Source organism: Lemur catta, chromosome 12 (genome assembly GCF_020740605.2).
Source record: "Lemur catta isolate mLemCat1 chromosome 12, mLemCat1.pri, whole genome shotgun sequence".
In the NCBI taxonomy this organism is placed as follows: domain Eukaryota; kingdom Metazoa; phylum Chordata; class Mammalia; order Primates; family Lemuridae; genus Lemur; species Lemur catta.
Window position 1 is genome coordinate 79,848,275 of NC_059139.1, and position 23,056 is coordinate 79,871,330.

General features: G+C 35.5%; 1 protein-coding gene across 2 annotated transcripts in view; it reads right to left on the reverse strand.

The window, feature by feature from the left end:
- Positions 1-10,667: 10,667 nt before the first annotated feature.
- TRIM36 (tripartite motif containing 36) overlaps positions 10,668-23,056 on the reverse strand; it is a 40,429-nt gene continuing 28,040 nt past the window's right edge. For both annotated transcript variants that reach the window (XM_045565760.1, XM_045565759.1), the window contains exons 6-10: positions 19,948-20,201; positions 19,584-19,708; positions 16,688-16,978; positions 13,844-14,141; positions 10,668-11,175 (exon numbers count right to left, since the gene is read on the reverse strand). In XM_045565760.1, coding sequence (XP_045421716.1) covers positions 10,821-11,175; positions 13,844-14,141; positions 16,688-16,978; positions 19,584-19,708; positions 19,948-20,201 — 1,323 coding nt within the window. In that variant the 3' untranslated portion in view covers positions 10,668-10,820. The remainder of the gene's footprint in view (positions 11,176-13,843; positions 14,142-16,687; positions 16,979-19,583; positions 19,709-19,947; positions 20,202-23,056) is intronic.

Here is a 23,056-nt window from a genome sequence, read left to right on the forward strand (position 1 = left end):
AGGGGTGTCATGAGGGAACACTTTGGGGTGATGGATATAGTCTATGAGTTGAATACGATGGTGATGACACAGGTGTATGTACCCAATCTCAAACTACACTTAACTGAATGCATATTACTGTATGTAAATTACACCTTTGAAGTTTGTGTAAAAAAAAGGAATCAAAATAAGGAAAACAAATTAAGTTGTTATATGGCACCTTAAAACTCTCAGATTTTATCAAATGATGAATCCACTCAAATACAATAAAAGTACAATTTATAAGTGATTTTCCAAGAAAATACTCTGCCACAAATAAGGAACATCTACACCTTATACTATAGTTCCATCATTAAAAACAACAAAACCTTGTTATTGTTTTTTAAGAGTCAAGGAGCTATTTCCTAGGGTGTTATAAAATAAAGATCTAGAAAAAATACTAATTATTATGGATCCAATAAATATTAGATGTCATAACTTCTAGCTAAAATCATTCCAGAAATACTTTTTTTCAGTTTCAAGATGGCAAAATCCTATCTACCTCCTTCTTCCTCTCGAAAAGCACCCCAAAACAAAAATGAACAAGAAACTGAAAGTAAACTTCAACTACAATGCAAACAAGAGACATGTGTAACTGTAAACAATAAAGAAAAGAGTAGACAGGGGAATGGCACATCTGAAAGCTTGCAGAGGGAGAAACCTGTGAGAAGCAAACCAATTTACACACATGGATCCTCAGACAGGCTCAGAAGCTGCGGGAACCCATGTAGCACAAAGGTAGAGGTGAGCCACAGGCTGAAAACCAAGAGAGAATCAAGATTCTGGGATTCAAGAGTGATAAAAGCTGGGTTAAAATCTTGCCCTTGTGGAGCTTACGTTTTAGAGGATGCAGACAAACGTGAAATTTGAAGTCCTATGAAAAACAAAGTAGGAAATGGGAAGTATGATAGGGACAGGGAGGTGTAATTTAAATACAGTAGCTAGACTGTTCTCATCGAGGAAGTGACATATAAAAAAGATAAAGGTGGTGAGGGATTATATGGGTATCTGGAGTAGCAGGAATGACATGAAATGACTTATGTATTTTTAGAAAGATCACTGGTTTTTAACCTGAAAATACAAATTCACAGCGAGCTTGAGGTAGAAATTGTCATTGCTCCGCCATATCTGGTTCTCTTCTTCCTGGGTCCTCACAAGGTAACACTCCCATGCCTGTGAGTTAGCATCATGTGATTAGTTCTAGACAAAAAAGCATGAATAGAAATGACATGCTGAGGCATTGATAGCCGTTGGGACTCCTCCATGCTTTTTTTCTGCTGTAGCAACTTTAGAAACCATGTGCCGAGGTGCTGTCACAAAATGCAGGGAGCCTGGATGCCTGCATCATCAGTGGAGGAGAGCCTTCACTGCTCTCCAATAGATTTTGTGAGAGCAAGAAACAAATTTTGTTTAAGTCCAGAAGTTTCAGGGTCTGTTAACAGCAGAACTTAGCTGTCCAACTAATACAAGGCTGAAGAAAGGAGACCTGTTAGGAAGCTATTACAGTGAGCAGGATAGAATGTTAGTGATGACAGTGGAGGTGGGAGAAGTTAGGTTCTGGATATGTTCTGAAAGTAGAGCCAACAGAGACTGATACAGAGCAGTCAACCCCCTCGTCCACTCTCCCAGCTCCACCCTACATTATCGGGTGATTACTCCCTCTCCCACCTTTTCCCACCCCTTGACTCACTACTACCAACATGCATAACTTCCAAAGAAGATAGGAGGTAGAGTTTCTGAAGAAAATGGGAAAAGTTCCTCACTCAGGAACACTAAGTACATAGGGGAGGTTAGGAAAATGAGAGTCTATTTACCAAATGGAGCAACCCCAGCCTAGTCCCTAGTCCAGTTCCTGAGGACCACTACCCAGACAGAAGACTAAGGATTTTCTTTCAGAGAAAATGAATATCCCCAGAGAAAAGACCTACAATACTGACTTGTGGGGAGGATCCAACAAAAGTCACTTTATCACTTGATTATGCCCTAGTGAAATCCAACTGTCAATAAGCCCTACTTACACACAAAGCTACTGATCAGACTTAGTGCTTCAATCTCTAGTAGAAATAGAAGGCAAACAAACAAAAAGCATAAAAGGGGGAATGCAAAATGGTACTGTCATTTTGGAAGGCAATTTGGCAAAAACTAAACACACTCTTACCATACAATCCAGTAATCAAGCTCCTTGTTACTGTAGTTACCCATAGGACTTGAAAACTTATGTCCACACAAAAACTTGCATATGGATGTTTACAGCAGCTTTATTTGTAATTGTCCAAATTTGAAAGTAACCAAGATGTCTTTCAATAGGAGAATGGATAAACTGGTATGCCCAGACAATGGAATATCGTTCAGTGCTAAAAAGAAATGAGCTAACAAGCCACAAAAGACAGTGAAGAACCAACCTTAAATGAATATCACCAAATGAAAGGACCCAGTCTGAAAAGGCTATACTGTATGTGTCAGGGTCCCGGGTTATGGCACCAAAGATGTCAGGGTGGCAGTCTGCCCTCAGTTCTTGGTGCACTGTTGGCTGAAGAATGACCGGACACACCAAAGTCTCAAGTTCAGACTATCATCCCAGTACTCTGACTCCTTTCTTGGAAAAATCATCAGCAGGGCCAACAGGACAGAGTAATCTCAGGCAGGGAGCAGTTTCACAAGAGCAGCTCTTTATTGTAGAATAAAATGGGTCTATCTCTGTGAGTGGAGAAACAGACCGACTCACTCACTCACTGACAAGAGAAGGGCTCTTGGGAGGTGTAGGAGGTTATCACATGATCAACAGGTGTCCTCAAAATTTCATCTGCGTATACAAACTCCTTCTAAGAAAGCCCACCTATTCAGGGTAATAGCATATTAATTACCCTCAGGTTGCTCTAGGTCACTTTCTAAATCTATTATGCTTGTGCTGGGGAATTCCTAGATTGATAACGTGTTCCCTCCTTCCCCAGCTGTAGTAGTTGCTCAGAATAGGCTTCAGGGTGGAGCAGCACCAGAATGGAGTGCCCACCCTTATCCTTCTTCCCAGGTGGAGCAATTGCTCAAAATACCACCAAGATAGGGAACCCTTGTCCCAAGAAGAGCCGGAGATCCTAACTATATGCCTAACATATGGAGATGGTAAAAAGATAAGTGGCTGCCAGGGGTTGGGGAGAGGGAGGATAAATAGAGAAAGCGCAGAGGATTTTTAGAGCAGCGAAACTACTCTATTGTGGATGTATATCATTATGCATTTGTCCAAACCCATAGAATGAACGACATCAAGAGTGAACCCTAGTGTAAAATATGGTCTCTGGGTGACAATGATGTGTCCATACTGGTTCATTAATTGTGACAAATGTACCACTTTGGTGGAGGATGTTGATAATGGAGGAAGCTATCCATGTGCTTAGCCAGGGGGTATATGAGAAATCTCTGTACCTGCTGCTCAATTTTGCTGTGAACTTAAAACTGCTCTTAAAAAAAAAAGTATTTAAAATAAAAAGCCCATAACAGATACAACGAACACTATTTAAGTGATGGGCACATTTACAGCCCTGACTCAAGCCATGTATCAAAAACATCGGCCCTCTTGTTACCACAGAGGGGTCTGTTCATCCTCTGTGGTGAATATAAAAAAAAATAATAAAAAGTAAAATAAAATAAATAGAAAAATAAAAAACGCCAAAACATCTGTACCCACTTAATATTTTGAAATAAAAAGAATAAAATAAAAAGCCCAAACCAGTTGAGAAAATCTCCTAAAATCAACGGCAGAAACAAAACAAAGGAAAACTTAAAGTAATATGGGAATGCTTAAATGCAGGGAGCCAAAAAAAAAAAATTTCAAAGAAACAATAATTTAAAGTCTAAAAGTGGAAAGGAAAAATACTGCATCAGATTTCTTTAAATGCTTATGCTTGTCCCTCACCTCACCCCTCAAAATAATAAATCTCCTAACCTTTTCAACAAAAAAGAAAAAACATACTGCATCAATGAAACAAGAACAGCATGCTATCAAAATGGAAAAGACCATGAAGCAGTCTAATATTGACTAGTATAAGAGTTCCAAAGTGTGGGTAGAAATCACCAAAGAAATAATACAAGAAAACTTTGCAGAACTGAAGAAAATGACCAAATGCTCAAAATATGGAATGGGGAAAAATAACCCACACTAAGAAATATTATAAAATCTCAAAACACCGGAGATAAAAATAGAATGTAAAAGCCTCCAGAAAAGAAAAACAGGTCACATCCAAAGAATCAAGAATTAAAATGGCATCAGCCTTCACTAACAAGACAGGCTGCTGGTAGGTATAGAATAATGCCTTGAAAAATAGGAAAACAATTTTGAAGTGTTAAATGGGAGGTTAGAGCAAAGAAATTTTAGAACATGTAAAATTTCAAAAACTCTACCTTCCCTAAACCTTCTCTCAAGACATTCACTAGAAAATAAGCTCTACTAAAATGAGGATATAAGCCAACTAAAAGACATGGAATCCAGGAAATGGGATTAAATTTAGAAGAGAGGGAAAGATTATTCCTAGGATGAAGGCAAAGGGAAGAACCAAGAGCTATGTAGCAGGGCCAGGACCAACCAGTCCATACTGAAGTAGGAGGAGGAGAGACTTCCCAGAAAAAACAAATATGAGAAATCTTCAGAAAGTTCATGGAAAATGCATATTATGAAAAAACTATTAATGGAGTTCAAAAATTTTTGCACCAAGATAAACATATACTAACTTGTTATAACATGTCTGAACAAGAACTAGTTTGAGTCACTAAAAAGGACAAGGCATCAGTTTGAAAAGAGCCCCTATCAGAGCAACATGAATTCTGCTGAAACTGCAGCAAGAACAAACATCAAGTGTATCATGAAGTCTGGATGGAAGAATAGTGAAATCATTGATACTTTATGAAAAGCTTACAGGGACAATGCCTCAAAGAAATCAGCAGTTTACAAATGGATAACTTGTTTTCAGAAGGGACAAGACAATGTTAAAGATAAAGCCTGCAGCTGAAGACCATCCACATCAATTTGTGAGGAAAAAAATTCATCTTGTTTGTGCCCTAATTGGAGAGGACTGATGATTAACAGCAGAAACAATAGCCAACACCATAGACATCTCAACTGGTTCAGCTTACACAATCCTGACTGAAAAACTGAAGTTGTGCAAACTTTCCACTTGGGTGCCAAAACCATTGCACCCAAATCAACTGTACACAAGAGCTTTCAATGGAAATTTTAAACAACTGGGTCAAGATCCTGAAGAATTTTTTTAAAGAATTGTAACAGGAGATGAAACATGATTTTACCAGTACAGTCCTGAAGACAAAGAACAATAAAAGCAATAGTTACCAAGAGGTGGAAATGGTCCAGTCAAAGTAAAAGTGGACCAGTCAAGAGCAAAGGTCATTGGAAAAGCTTTTTGAGATGTTCAAGGCACTTTGCTTGTTGACATTCTGGAGGCCAAAGAATGATAACACTTCTTATCATGAGAGTGTTTTGAGAAAGTTAGCCAAAGCTTTAGCAGAAAAATGCCCAAGAAAGCTTCACCAAAGAGTCATTCTCCACCACAATGCTCCTGCTCATTCCTCCCATCAAATAAGATCAATTTCACAAGAGTTTCAATGGGGAATCATTACACATTCATTTTACAGTCCTGATTTGGCTCCTCTGCCTTCTTTTTGTTTCTTAATCTTAAAAAATCTTTAAGGAGCACCCACTTTTCTTCAGTCAATAATATAAAAAAGACAGAATTGACACAGTTAAATTTCCAGGACCCTCAGTTCTTTAGGGATGGACTAAATTAACATCGTTTACAAAATTTTCTTGAACTTGATGGGGCTAAGGTTGAGAAATAAAGTTTATTTTTTGTTTGTTTTTTATCTTTTAATTCCATCTTTCCATGAAATTTTTTAAGGTCCCCTCATAAAAACATGTTTGACTCTGTGGGAATTGCGTTATTAGAAACATTTTCCAGAGCTTTTGGAGTGTGTAAAACAGCTTAGAGATTCAAAGAAAACTAAATAGTCAATTATTAACCCCAAGGGGGAAAAAAAGGTTGTGCAAGAAATGTAGTCATAATATATCTACTTGGGTGACATGAAATATTTAGATATTAAAATCCTCATTTAAAATTCCATGATGTTGATAAATAACACCTAGTAGAAAATGAATAACATTAATATAGAAATAAAGAAGAAACAAGAGTTAATGTCCCTGACTCTGAGGAGCTGGATGGGGGTGGAGGTGGAGGATTGGAAGTCTGGTTCTTTTTGAGTCTTTTATCATTATTTGACTTAAAAACTCTTGCACTTATTATTTTGGAGATATACAGATATGTACACATTACTTTGAAAAGATTATAAAATATTTTTATAGCAGCTAATAGTGCTTATCAACCTATATAGGAAAGAAACAAAAAAAAACATGTTGTTCCAATTGTCTTAAGATCACAAGACAGGTATACTATTCCAAATGATATTAGATTTGCACTTAGAAGACTTGTCTTAGGTGATCAAGAGTTCGGAGATTAAGAAGAAAATGAAAGCATAAACTGTCAAATAATCTGGCCAATCAGCATAGACTCAGACTGCATTTGAACCACATGCCAACATAAACTTCAAGAAACTTTTTAAGGTCTTCCAAAAGCAAGCAGTGGTGGCATTTAAAAAATAAACTACCCATTGAGTTCCGGTTTTAAAAAGATAGGAAAAAAAGAATTTTATTTAAAAATATTTTTAAATTATCCAACCAGACTGTAATCTGTAATTCATGTAGGGCACATTTCAATTTATTTTCACTTGATATTGAAATTGACAATATCCTACAATCTTACTTATACATGCAGGCAAAAGTCTAGCCAGAACTTTAAAGACCCTCTTTTTTAATCATAACACAATTATTTTTCTCTAATCCAAAAAGATTTCAGGTAAGAGATGTAAACTCAGAGAAGAAGCAACTACAATAGTCTCACAGATGATCTCAGCATGGAACGGCCAACTGGGACAGAAATACCCGAAACTTGAAATGAAAAGGTTGCATAGCTTTCTTTTTTTTTTTTTTTTTTTGAGACAGAGTCTCACTTTGTTGCCCGGGCTAGAGTGAGTGCCGTGGCATCAGCCTAGCTCACAGCAACCTCAGACTCCTGGGCTTAAGCGATCCTACTGCCTCAGCCTCCGGAGTAGCTGGGACTACAGGCATGAGCCACCATGCCCGGCTAATTTTTTTTGTATATATATTTTTAGTTGGCCAGATAATTTCTTTCTATTTTTAGTAGAGACAGGGTCTCACTCTTGCTCAGGCTGGTCTCGAACTCCTGACCTCGAGCGATCCACCCGCCTCGGCCTCCCAGAGCTAGGATTACAGGCGTGAGCCACCGCGCCCGGCCGCATAGCTTTCTAAGTCTTCGAAGCAGACCCCTTTATGTGAATGTGTTCTAACATGGCATAACATTATGAAAATCCTTATTTGAGCAGTCAGCACCATAAACCAACAGCCTCCTTTTTTCCCCTCAAATACACTAAATTCCTTCCTACCTGTGCCAGTTATTTCCCATTTACACCACCCCCTTGGCTCTATTCTTTCCCTTTTCTGCCCCAGGAAGAAGACCCCTGCTGTCTGCATCTCTAGAGAGCCCTACCTGGCAGGCTTCCCGCCGGGTCTGGTCAATAAACAGCACCCGCAGACAAATGGAGGATGGCACCACATCTCCCACATAGCTGCTTCCCATGGCAACCTCAGCTCCTTCCTTGAAGTTCTACCTCTCACTGAGATCTAAGTAACGCTATTTCCTCCTCTTGTCCTTTTTGCTCTAGAGGCATTAATGGCTTCAGATTGTTGTTAGTCTTTCAAGTGCCTCACCACTGCCTGTTGCTTTCTTTACTGCTGCCCATATTTCTAAGCAATACTTTTCATGAACTTTTCACTTGAACCATCTGGGGTAAATTCTATTTCCTGCTAAAAAGCTGAACAATTCACCATCCCAAGTATTGCTTATCCCCTCTACCTGAAATGCCCTTCACTTAGGTCTTTGCATGGCCAGCTCTTCAGCAACCAGGTGTCAAACTCACATTACCCTCCTTAGAGGGACTTCCCTGGCCACCAAATCTAATGCTAGCTCCCATCTCAAGCACTCTCTAGCCCCTTCCCTGTTTTTATCATCTCCTCATCTCTGCTTGCTAGAAGTTAAACTCCATGAAAGCAGGAACCTAGCTAGGCTGTCTTATTCACTTTATACCCAGTACACAGCAAAATGTCTCATAGATAGCAGGAGTTAAAAACTTTTGGAATGAAATAGTTCCAAATCAAAATTAAAAAACCTAAATTCACATTTTTTAAAGCAAAAGAATCCCAAGAAAAACTTCAATTCTCAGGATATTCCAGTAAACAAGCAGATAAAACTCCTTTAAAATGAGTAAAAATCTATCTGGTAGAACATAATTTCTTAAAAGTACTCTTGCCTATAGTATCAGTTCTCAATGCTTTTCTGAGCAATATGATTGATTTTATTCCCACAGTGGACCAGGGGACACACTTCCAGGGCCTACTCAGATTATGGGCTACGGGAAGATTTAACAGGCCCAGATTGTGTTCAATTCCCCAAAGGAGATAGTTCTGACTCCTACTACCTTCAAGAAAGCAACTGTAAATATGAGAATTAAGTTACTATTCAGTATCACAGGAATAGACTTGAATCTACTCTTATTAATTAAAAAAAAAATTTAAGACCCATGAAGCATTAGTAACAATTCACTGTGATCCACAACTGACAACTATCAGAGCCCCATAACCCAAGAGTATGAATGTGAGCTAAAGGCCCACACTCATCTGAGACAAACTGACCAAACAATTGAAATAAATTAGCTTCATGTCAAGCTTTTTCTAAGAATCACTTTCATAGGAATTAAAGCTAATAAATAAATGTCCAAAATAATTTAATATAAAACTTTAGTTCTAATATGTGCAGCTAAACATCTTTTCATAATTTGTTTCAATTTTCCATATACATATACCAAAAAGTCCTGGAATACAGATTTGAATAATTACATCAGATTCTTTTTTAATTTTTATTAAAAATGAAAGAAATTCAGTTGAACAATTTATATACAACTGTACAATGTTTGAAACACCTTTCCTATTCCTGTTAAAGTTTTATATTTAAAAACGTCTACATGATATGTGCTTTCACAGGCTGGAGAGCATCATACTTAACCGCACATGTCCCTTTAGCAGCGTTATTGCACAACGATCCACATAACCGTTTAGCCTCTGTCATAAAGTGCTACTTGTAGATGGGAAAGTAACAAAGACAACTAAACATGGAACTTCTCCCTGTTATTTTCTACTTGGGTTAGGGGGAGGAAGCTAATTTACTGCTACCAGCCTGAATAGTGGATTTCCATTAAAAAAAAAAAACCACCAGGCCAAGAGTTTCATTCTGTTAAAACATGTCAAAAGCACTCTATAAATTATTACTGCTAAAATGCATAACAGTATAGCTTCTGAACATTTTAACTTCAAAGAAATAAGCAGTTTAAATAAAAACCACCTACCTAAAAGAACAGCTTTCAAAGATAAAACATACAATTTAGATAAAATGAAATTCTTCAAATTAAAAGAAATTTCAACTTTTAAAAGGGTACATAATTATCTTTATTATTCCTAAATAATTTATAGTTTTACTTGCTTATATTACAAATGCTTACTACCAATGAACCATAGAACATGCCCTACAACTGAACAATAAATAAACTAAAAATATATTATAAAATATTTTATAATATATTTAATGCTACTAAAAATATATCATGGATTTTTCAAACATGTAAACATAAACCAGAAAAATCTGATATGTAATATTTGTGCCAAAAAATGAAAATCACAAGACATAAGAGGGCAAAAGAACAAATATGATTTCAGTATCAGTCCCTCTTCACTAATATTTCTAAAAATAATTTTTAAAATAAGCACAAATATTTTCATAGAGTAAGAAAAACTGAAGATAAATTTTTCTGAAAAAAAAATTATATATACTGAAGTTTCATATGTTAGGCAAAAACTTGTGTTTCCTGAAAGAAACCGTAACCATACAAACAAAACCATGTTTCTTGCAAGAAACCATTAACCATTCTGGTTAATGGTGTTACAGCTAAGGGAACTCCTAAAAATGTCCTTAATAATACAGTTTGTGGTCTTGGAAAAAAAAAAAAAAACAGTATTCATTTCCCAGGCAATATACTTTTAATAACTACATTTTAAAATACATAATTTTCCACTTAAATATACTACCATTTTTATGGCCTTTTTCTTTTTACCTATCTAGAACTTTGTTTTCCTATTAAAAACAAATGCAAGACACACTGCTTAGTACTAATTTCTAGCCATAAGGCATTTAAAAAATATCTTCCCTTAGGACATAAACATGATATAAAAATGAAAAAGCAAACATAAAAGAAGCATAATAAATACTTCGTATCCCAACCCTGCCCAGAAGAAAAAGGAATGTAATTATCAACAACACCAGCTGACATAAATAAATTAGATTTCCTGTGCATAAAGAGAAAGACAATCCAGTTGCAAAGTTAATCATTTCAGTATTAACTAGAAAAGAACGTCTTCACTCCCCTTATTTGTAAAAGGCAGAACGACGACGTGGAAGAGACAAGGCTGTTTGGGTTTTCTGTGTTTTAAGAAGAATCATACACAATGACGAGCGTGGTGACAGAGTATTTAGTGACATATAATTAATTATGAAGGTTAACACTAAGGCATTGTTTTGCTCATAATTTTCCATCCTAAGTCACATCAGCTGTTTAAACTATTTGTCCTCTTCGTATTCCAGATATTTTGCTGTGATGGGTTCTTCAAGTTGAATTCCTCCACTGCCCATTAATGCGAATGCTGGGTACATCGTATGTGAGCAGTCCACCTGGCGCTCATACAGGCATTTCATGTGATCCATGTCATAGAAACTCACTTTGCCTTTATCATAGTCAAGGAAAATCCCTATACTTGTGGGCATGGGAAGAACTCTATTTTCAGGTTCATTAGAGGAAGTAGGTGACTTGGGTATAAAAAATTTCTTCATGCCTATGGTAACTAATGTAAAGGGCTGTGAAGAATCAAAACAGGTATCCTCACTTCCGCTGTCATGGCCACTGTCTTGCTCGTACCTAAAACGTAACACACAAAAACAAAGTATCTGTACTTTATCTATAGGGCTTCAAGTATCTTCAAAACATTTTCACAAGATAATATACATTGATTTAAAGTTAAAATAAATGTTATATCAAAAGCTTTTTATTACAATGAAATAAAAAACAAAGACAACACATTGCCATTTAGATTTATACCACAGACTCAGCCCCAAATTCTGTCATAAAACATCACTTTTACCTAAATAAAAGTTAGAATCTAAAAGTCATTATTAATAACTTTGGCCTACCAAAAAGAGAGGGAAGTAACTGGTCAAAGATTAGACATTTACAGCACAAAATTATATACAGTCATGGGCCCCTTAATGACATTCCAGTCAATGGCAGGCCACATATGCAACAGTGTTACCATAGAATTATAATGGAGCCGAAAAACTCCTATCACCTGGTGATGTCCTAGCCATTGTTATGCTGTAATGCAATGCATTATTCATGTTTGTGGTGATGCTGGTATAAACAAATCTACTGTGTTACACATACAATTATGTACAGTACCTAATATTTGATTATGATAATAAACAACTGACACTGGTTTACGTATTTACTATACTATGCTTTTTATCATTATTTTAGAGTGTACTCCTTCTACTTATTAAAAAAAAGTTAACTGTAAAACAGTCTCAGGCAGGTCCTTCAAGAGTTATTCCAGAAAAAGACATTTTACCATAGGAGACGACAGCTCCTTGTGTTTACTGCCCCATGAAGACCTCCCAGTGGGACAAGACATGGAGGTGGAAGACAGTGATACTGATGATCCTGCCCCTATGCAGGCCTAGGCTACAGTGTGTGTTTGTCTTGGTTTTTAAAAAGTTTAAAAAGTAAACAAAAAAAAAAAATTTAAATTTTAAAAATAGAAAAAAGCTTACAATTAAGGCTGTAAAGAAAATATTTTTGAACAGCTGTGCAATATGAGTTTTAAGCTAAGTGTTATTACAGAAGAGTCAAATGTTTAAAAAAAAATTTTTAAAGTTATGATAAGCTAAGGTTGATTTACTGAAGAAAAAATATTTTTGCATAAATTTAGTATAGCCTAAATATACAGTGTTTATAGAGTCTACGCTAGTGTACATGTACAGTAACGTCCAATGTTCACATTCAATCACCACACGCTCACTGACTCACCCAGAGCAACATCCAGTCCTACAAGCTTGATTCATGCTAAGTGCCCTATACAGATATACCGTTTTTTATCCTTTATACTGTATGTTTCCTACATCTAGATACACAAATACTTACCATTGTGTGACAACTGCCTACAGAATTCAGTACAGTAATATGCTGCACAGTTTTGTAGCCAGGAGCAATAAGCTATACCATATAGCCTAGGTGTGTAGTAGACTATATCATATGGGTTTGTGTCAGTACACTCTATGATGTTTACACAATGAAATCGCCTAACAACACATTTCTCAGAATGTACCCCTGTCGCTAAGTGACAGTTGACTGTATAGGAAAATACAAAGACAAGATTATGTGCACTAATCTAAGGAATTTACCAGTCTAAGTAAAATTAATGAGCAATGCAAAATAATGCAAAAGAAAAGAGTATGTTTCATTACCCTCCTAAGAATTCTATTTCCTGGTTAGGATTTCTACATAGGTCTATGATGTAAACAATTATAAAGTTTTTTCACCCTTCTGTTATAAAACAGTAAACACAGAAAATTTTGATGCCTGTTCCATTTTTTTCAGTATGTATAGCTTGCTTTTTATATATTTGGGCTCATACTGCCTCAACAATTTTAATCAGGTTTCTTCATTACAGTATTTCTGTTATAAACTTTTTAAACATTAACACCAATATTCTATCAAGTGGACATGCCGCTATGTTTAGTTAACCATTTCTCTATTAAAATTTTCAATGTTATGTAAATTTCTCATCTGTTCACATAAGAGGTCAAGAATTATTTGTCTAGGCTAGTTCAATTTACTCCATCTAAAAGAACTAACCTGTACAATCTCCCTCAGTTAATCTCTTAAGAAACTGGAATTCTTTGCTGTGGAAACATGTCTACCGTGACCCACTTTTGTAAAGAACTTATGGGAAAGTTTAAAGAAACTGTGTCCCATACAAAAGAACAACTTAGTATCAATTGTGAAGTATGGCAACTAGAGGCACTGTATTAGATATGTGGGTAATTTTTATCACATAGATTAGGTAACATGTAAAAGACTTTAAAATTTTTAAACTGCGAAGCTATATCACAATCAAGAGGTATCCAAAACAGACTTATTTTTATGGCATTAAAAATTAACTGCTAAATCTCATTATTCAGTATGTGACTACAAGACAACCTGACTCCTTTTCCTTTTTTTTTTTTTCCTCTTTCTTTTCTCTTTTAGAGATGAGGGTCTTGCTATGTTGCATAGGCTGGGCCTCAAACTCCTAGGCTCGGGTGATCCTCCTGCCTCAGCCTCCTGAGTACCTGGGACCACAGGCGAGCAACCCTGTGCCTGGCTCTGACTCCTTTTCTTAATCAACCACATAAACATAGCCAAAACACCTGAATCTAAGAAGTGTATAATCCAAGTGTAATAAATAAACCCATGTCTATTTTCAGGCTTACCTTGCTAAACAACTATATTTACTTTTAAAAGAATTATCAAGATCAAGAAAAGAATCTACCTTGGACTAACTGCATCCCGGGGAGAACGGAGCCATTCTTGTAGTTTATCGCTAGAAGCAACGCCTGCTTTTACCAGGTATGAATATGGTTCCACACGGAAGGCCCAAAAGTGTTTCCCTTTTGTAATTCCAACATCTCCAATGATGTAGTCTAAGCTTGTATAGTAACCCACTTGGATACGTTCTGCAGCAAGGAGGAGATTAAATCCAGCTCTACTCTCTACCCGGTCTCTCTTCAAGTTCAGCAAGAGATGTTCATTATTATAGCCACATTTTTCATCAAAGAGGAAACTGAAAACTAAATAGAGCTTAAAATTAAAATCAGTCTGAACATTATTTATTACCATTTCTATAATCTAAGGTTAAATCTGATAGATTTTTCAAACAGAAATTACTGGAAAGAGATGGGATGAGTGAGGTATTGTACTACCAGACAACTATGACAAACCGAAACTCAGCAATAATTTCCAGCATATTCTCTATACCTGAAAATCTTCAGAGCTCTCAAAAGCAGAAGAAAATATTTTAAATGTATGTGAAAATTAATTAGAATAGAGATAGCAAATCTATCATAGATATTTTATACTATTAGATCTGATCTTTTATCCTTAAAAATAAGGGGTCATACATTTTCATAAATATATTTTTTCTTAAATATTTATCCCAAATTTTGTAAATATGGAAAATTTTAGCTGTTTTAATAAGGCCTTTTCCTTATCAACCAACATAGTAAACAACAGACATCAGAAACATGGTACAACGTTAAAAGAAAAGAGAGAAAAGCACAGCCTTTGGGTTCAGAGAGACCTGGGTTTGAATCTTTGCTTTAACCACTTAACTAGAGTTTGACCTAAACTTTAATTTTGTCATCTACAGAATGGAGTTAACGTCACTCCTCATAAATCTCTATCAACTGAAATCATTGTGCATAACATGGGCTACTAGCCAACGGGGAAACAATCCAAACATGAATAGATAAAGAAAATGTGATATATACATACAATGGAATATTATTCAGCATTTAAAAAGAAAGGCATTCTGATACATGCTATAACATGGATGAACCTTGAAATAAGCCAGATACAAAAGAACAAATATTGCATTATTCCACTATATGAAGTACCTAAAATAGGCAAATTCATAGAAACAGAAAGTAGAAGTTACCAAGTTCTCAGAGGAGGGAGATGGGAGTTATTGTTTATAGAATACAGATAGAGTTTCAGTTTGGGATGGTGAAAAAGTTCCGGAGATGAGAGTGGAGATATTGAATAATACTGTGAATGAGCTTAATGCCATGCTTAAAAATGGTTAAAATGGTAAATTTTATCTATATTACATCACAATTTAAAAAAATGGCTGCTAACAAACTAAAGTTATTCCCCACATATAAATTGACCACTCTTCTTGGTAATGCCTACTGTTCTGGCATAATTATTGTGCTTCTTTTCAATCTCAAGTCTCCCAGTTTGCACAAAAAATTTAAAGGGCCACCCTATTCATATTGCTCCTCACAAAAAAGGAAAACCCTTCACATTTCCTTTTCTCCCTCCCCTTCCACTATGTTACTGAAAACAGCAGCCACATCTAGGTTCCTTTTTCGTCTACTTTCAGTCAGAGAGACTAGAAAAGAAAGAGGAAATAGCATTAAGCATAAAATATTTATTTAATACTTGCAAATTCATCCTAAAGCTCTCTATTGGATTTTATTAAAATTAAAAAAAAAATTTAGCCAATCACATATTTATATTATGTTTTTAGGCCACAATGTGCACGAAAAACAGATAGTTCTATTCTGAACAAAAAGGGAAAGAAGGGCAGAGTGCAGAAAATATGGGTACATAAGCCATTAAAAATAAGGAGGGAGCAATATGATCTACAAACCAATTGAAGGTGTCTCTGAGGCAGTGACTGACAGGGAGAATGTTTTCCTGCTAAGCAGACTGAGCACAAGTTTGCTTCTAAATGTCCCTTACTTGTGGAGATGTAGTGAACATCAATACTGACCTGTCAGTAGTTTGTCATTCTCATTCTGTAAAAATCTTTAGGCACTCTGTATGCAGTATCAGTGGTTTCTAACTTGGAAGGGGAGGGAGGGTGGCTGGGCATGAGGAGCTCTGAGTGTGGGGAGAGGAAGATATCCATGTGGTTCTAATGCATGCCTCCCGCCCCCATGTGCTGAGAATCACCAAGTTAGATAGAAAATCCAGGCAAATCAGAACTAGGTTAAATCAAAATTATATTTTAGGATATTATACCAATAAATTTTAAAAGTATCAACCTACCTCCCATGTTTTAGAGACTTCCATAACTGACCAAAAAATATAGAATTATACTATTCAAAACCTTTTTTTTTTTTTTTTGAGATAGAGTCTCGCTCTGTCACCTGGGCTAGAGTATAGTGGTGTCATCATAGCTCACTGCAACCTCAAACTGCTTGGCTCAAGTGATCTTCCTCTCAAGTAGCTGGGACTACAGGTGCATGCCATCCCACCTCAGCCTCCCAGAGTGCTAGGATTACAGGCCTGAGCCACCATGCCCAGCTCAAAACTTTAAAGTTAGCATTTATACTATTTTAATCCCAACATAACAGCCCTGCTCACTCAAATGTCTTCCTTTCATGTTTTTCTCTGATGTCAGTTAGAATCTAAACCTGTTCTCAGCCTACAAGGTGAAATTCAAGTATTTAGTTCGTTTCTAAATCCTAGCTGGGTATGGACTACTTTTCTGTAATCTTTTTAAAACAAGAGCTGGTTTAATGTAGGTCTACATGGAGACACTGATTAGTTTACTTTATCACCGTCTCTTCCAACGCTACGCTTTTTTAATTTCCAATATTGACAATACCTGGAGCCGGAGGAGTATGAAGAATCAATTCTCTGCTGCAAGGACTACAGATTGAACCCTTGTAGGCTCTCACTCTGAAAGCATAATTGCAATTGCTTTCAAGTTCTGAAACAACTTTACTTGTGCCATACACTTCTATCTCATTCCATGACACCATTTCATCATCTCTACTAATCTTCCGATATTCAAGAACATAGCTATCAGCTTTATCCTTTTCTGGATGGTACCAATTTATCAAGGCATTGTTATAAACTTTGCTCTGTTCCTCATTGATCTCTGGCACATCTATGCCTGAAAAAAATTATAAAATAGAAAACAGTGTTAAAATATTGATATTTTAAAACCTGTATTTCTCCTCAATGAAAATGATGTATTGATAATACTTAATGACTTCTATACTGTCCAACAATTTTCTAAATTTGTAATACTATGTATAAGAAAAAAGAATAAGTATAAAATAAGATATATTTATAACTGAAAGGAGAAAAGAATGAAAAATAAGATGCAAAAATTGACTCGATTACAGCTTTAGATATTATAATTATTAATTCGGAAACACCATAAGTCAAATTTTTTAACCATATGCCTTCCACCTACTGACTGAGTAACAGCCCTGGACTTGAAATTTTTTATCTATGTCCTCCCATAAACAATTATTTTAATATTTTTAAATCTAACTTTGGTGAGTATATCAAACAAACTCTCAATGAATATTATATAATTTGCTTTCATATTACAACTCTGTAGAGTTGCAAATCAAGTTAATTTTTCTTAGCATAAACATGATACATATTTTAGTAAGAAAATCAGACACAACAGAACACACATAAAAAATTTAAGTAACCTAAAGATAACCACTATAACCGTTTTGTATAATCCCACCAGTGTTTTCTGCTAAATGGTATGCTACTATATAGGTATATCAACATTTAACTGCCTATTTTGGGGAATAGGTTTCTAATTTTTCACTAAAAATACAATTATTAAAATACCACAGCTAAATCTTTGTGCATATGCATAATTCTTTCCATAGAACAGATTCCTAGGCTTAACAGCTCGGATCATATGGTAAGAACAATAAGTTATAAAAGTTACACACACACACCCCACACACACACATTTATGCCAAATCACAGAGGAGGACATGAAATGTAAAGTAGAAGTCTCCCCCTCCTCCTCATCCCCAGCTACAACATAAGCAATGTACGAGCAGCCGGTAGGGTGCGTTACACAACTGAATGTTATGCAGCCACAATGAGATTTGGAAGGTCATACAAAATACATTTTCAAATTTTTTTGAAAATAAGGAACAAGTTACAGAATAACATGAATAATATGCTCTACCCCACATCCTTTTCTGTTCTTTCTTTGAAAACAGGTTACTAAAATAATGTACATGTAGGAAAAAACGGGGGGAATATCCACCAGGTGGAAGCTGAATGACCACTATTCTACTTGCACTATCCATTCCAGTGGGTCTCTACTAGACATTGTTGTAACCCAAGATTACCCACCCTCAACCTCACCTTTTCCAGAGGCCCTTTTGGGATCCACAGGGGAGGGAAGACCTTGGACTCATAAATATGTTAACACGTATATGAAAACAACTCAACTATAAATTTTGGAAACAGAGTACAGTGTATGAAATAGAATCACCATTTTAAACAGTAACGAATATCTATCTAAATGAACATGACAGTCATATTAAATAAGTATATATCAGATGTAGGTATGTATTTGGAAACAAAGGAGTTCACAGTAAACCTTCAGAGTTTTTACCTTTAACAAGACAAATCTCCTCTAATTGAATTTGCAAATTCATAAATCTGTACCTATATTGCATTAGACTACAAGTATATCTTTTGTAAGGATTGTGATTGCTTACCATTACTATTACTAGAAGAGAAACCTTAAGGAGATGAATGAGGTGAGAAGGAAAAAAGGAAAGGAAGACCTCTTTCTTGAGAAGTAGCAAGACACAATATAAGCAAGTGTTTGGGCCTAATTGTATCCCCTCAAAATTCATATGTTGAAGTCCTAACCCCAAGTACTTCAGAATGTGACTGTATTTAAAGACAGGGTCTTTAAAGAGGTAATTAAATTAAAATGAGGTCATTAGAATGGACCCTAATCCAATATGACTGGTGTCATTATAAGAGGAGATTAAGACACATACACACACAGAGGGAAGACTGTGAAGACAGAGAGAAGAGGGCCATCCACCACCCAACGAGAGAGGCCTCAGAAGAAACCAACCCTATCACACCTTGATCTCGGACCTCTGGTCTCCAGTATTGTGAGAAAATAAATTAGACTCTATTGCTTGAGCCACCCAGTCCGTGGTACTTTATCACGGCAGCCACTAATAGAGCAACATAAACACCTGAACATCCTAGAGTCAGTTTCAGCCTGCAGATTCCATTTCTAGGATTCTGCCCTAGAGAAACTCACATACACATGCACAAAAAAACACTGACAAAGATGTTCGACATAGCATTGCTTAAACAGGGAAAAAATAGAAAAAAGGCCTCTCAGTAGGGAAACGACTTATTTACTTATGAAATACTACAAACAGTTAACATATAGCTTTAAACCAGAATTTCATGTATTAACAAATATTTATCTTAATTTTTTTAAAAAGCAGTTTACAAAAAGGAAACATACAACATGATGTCATTTATGCAATGTTTCAAAACACACAAACCAATAGAAAATAGTTTTTGTGCACAAAAACATAGTTACAGCATCATAAATGGGATACGATTTCAGGATGCTGTGATGGTCCTGGGCCACTAAAATGCTGCTTTATAATGTCAAACTGAAGGGAATCTGTGTTTCTTTTACACAATGCGAATTCAGACTAAAAGAATGAGGTTTTGCCTTTAGTAAGACTTACCATTAGAGAAAAAGGACAATTCTCCAAGGAGCTCAGTTTGTTTAGATGTATTAACAACATAGTCTTCAAAAGAAGTCTGAGCTGCAGGTCTAAAGCTCTTCAAAGATTCAGTAGCTTTCTGTATTCTGCAAACATATATATTTTACATAAAAATCATTCTTTAAAAAGGAAAATCAGACTAAATATCTGCAATATGATTAACAAAAGAAAACCTACACTCTACTCAACATTTAAGTTAAGAATGAAGCAAGACATATTCACATTAATACAGCATTATGAACCACTCAGAGCTAAAGTTGAAATACACAGAGGCATGTAAGGGCATTGCTAAAGGCATTCTGAAGTGAAAAGTCTAAGAGAATACCTGAGGTGGAGCTGTTTTGCTGTCTGTACAAAGCAAGACTGATCCGTCTCCTTAAGCACTTCTTGAGCATATCCCACAAGCCCGTTGTTCTCCAAAAGTCCCTGATACTCCTCCATTTGAGTCTGAAATTTGTCTATTCTTAGTTTCTTAGAGGCATCAATTGCTTTCAAAACAGATGATTTTCTCTCTTCTAGAATTTCAAAGAGCTTTTCAAAATGTGTAATTGCGTCTTCTTTAGCCCTCTCTCCATTACACTATTATAAAACAAACAAAGCATCACATCTGCTAAATTCAAAAGTATTTTCACAAATTCTACACCTATGTGATGACAAAACTATCGAAATTCAATAAAAACAAACCTGGATATTGTAAAGAAAAATGATTTTGTCTGACACTGAAATTTCACAACAATAGCTTGGCATCACATACATTCAGCAAAGAACAACTGACAACATCTATTTAGACTTACTTTGTAATTTTATATATATTTTATTTCCTCAAGCTTTTCATCTCCGAAGTCTGGCAATAGACAATTCATTCAATTAAATAAGAAAACAATTTTTGTTTGTTGTATATGAAGGAATTTGAAGCAGAAATGAAGTGATTTAACAAAAAAACAGAAAAGCACAATTGTAGAGTTTTGAATTCATTTAAAATTTAGGAATTTTTAACCCTTTCTATGCTATTCCAGTTTTTTTATAAGTTTAATAATAATCACGAAGCTCAAAAAAATCACATTCTTTACTAAGACATAAAATGTAAATCTTCTCTTCAAATTGTTATAATTTGATTATAACTAAATCCTGACTCAGCTATGTGACCTTATACAAATTATTTAACTTCTCTATGTCTAGCTTTTCTCTTTTGAAAACTGGGGATAAGAGAACCCATTTAGGCTTTTATGAAAATTAAAAGATTATTTTCAGAAAGTACATACCAACATGTCACATGCTCTAGAGAAACATTCTTTTTTTTAAATTTCAGAATATTACAGGGGTACAAACATTTTGGTTACATAAATTGCTGTTGTACCATTTGAGTCAAAGTTATAAATAAGTGTGTCCATGCCCCAGACAGTGTTCATTGTACTAGAGAAACATTCTTATCACTGTACACATAGCTATTCCTCTACTATGTTATGAAACGACCCTATCTGTAGTGTTTATTAAACATTCTGAATTCCTATAAAATCAGAGCTCAACTTGATCTTTAAAACGATACCAGCAGAGCACTCATAAGCACTTTTCATAATAGAATAGGCAGCAGCCAAAAGAAAAGTCTTCAAGAACATTCTTAAAAGTTGACAATATATGGCAGAAATGCACTGTACATTTTCCAAGGGCTTCAGGCCAACATTTATAATGAAAGAAAATTTTTTCCAGATTCCCTTTCTGTTTCCTAACCCCAACAGCCACATTTTTAAAAAAGGGACAGGGCAGAGGATAATGACATTTTCATAGTATTTCAATGACAAATTGTAATATTAAATTCAGAAATATCATATCCATAAAGATTCTTTTCCAGCTAAGTATAATTACAGATAAAAAGACAGTGTTACCATCATCACTGAGTAAAAGTCTAGAATGGAGGCAAATTCTCTCATGTAGAAGATTCTTACTGATAAAGCTACAAATGCAGCTTAGGCCAAAGGTACAAAAACTCAATAATGTCCCCGGGATTCCAGGGAATCAGTGTATACAAGAATACTTGATACCTGAGTTCCTCAATTTTTAACCTACTGGATGACAAACCCCAAAACAAGGAACTGGGTCTTCCTTTATTTCAGAAGTAAAGGACAACAGGACAGAGAAAGCCAACAGAGTCAAGACAAACCTAAAATGACCAAAAATGCAAGCCCTGAAACAACCTACCATCAAGGCGATGATCTGCTTTGTGCTAGGACAGTCTGTCACTTAATCAGACAAAACTATGAAAAAGAAAATCCCACTTTAAGTTACATGGAAAAATGACTGACTTAAAATGGTGAATGCGATAAGTGAAGATCAGGAAAATAATATTAAAAACAAAAGCAATACTGGTAATGGTGCTAATTCATGTAATTTCTCAATAATTTTACTTCATATTTGGAAAAAAATTTTCTTCAAGAAGTAACAGTCTCGTATTAGCCAGGATATTTTTATACTGAATTACCACTTTTAAAGTGATCAGGAGTAACGGCTCTTAACTTTGTTTCAAATGGAGAAAAGAACTGGGTCAAAGTGAAGAATATTTGGAATTTTAAAATAACCCAGTCCTAACCTCTTTTGCTGTATTTTTAAATTACTTTTTCTGATTTTTACTGAAATATAATATACACACAGAAAAATGCACATGGAAGTGTAAAGATCGATGAATCTTTACAAACACATCCACATGACCAGCATCCAGTAGAAAATCCAAATTAGATAAAAGAACATTACCAGCATTCCCAGAAGCCACCCTTACAACCTTTCCAGGCGCTAATCCACCCACCCCTCCTCAATTCTAACAACATAACCTAGTTTCATGTTTTGGGGTACTTTTTATAAATGTCATCACATAGTATGAACTCCTTTGTAACTGGCATTTTCCTTTCAACATTGCAAGATTAACCTACACTGTCATGTGTAGTTGTAGATCATTCATTCTTATTGCTATTTATATTCCACTGTTAATGGACATTTGTATAGTTTCCACATTGTGGCTATTACAAACAACAATGCAGTCATGAACCTTCTAATACATGTTTTCTTTGGCGAACATATGTAGGGTATATACTCAGGAATACCTGAAATTTTAAATAAACCTGGTCCTATCCACATATTGCAATTTCTTAACTTTTTAAAATACAATTGTAAAAGCTATTATTTCCCTTATATTACTACTTTTGAGACCTTGTTAAGTACCACATAAAGAGTTAGTCATTCTTTCCTCTGTATTCCAATATCATCTAATCACCACTCCTATCACAGCACCGATCACATACCATTATAATTTATTTTTCACATTTGTTTGCCTAGTCCCAGAAAAGCAGGGGTGAGATCTAATACAACTTTGTATCTCCAGCTCATATAATACCCTCAGGATTTTACGAATAAATAAATGAATGTCTAAATGGAATAAATAAAAA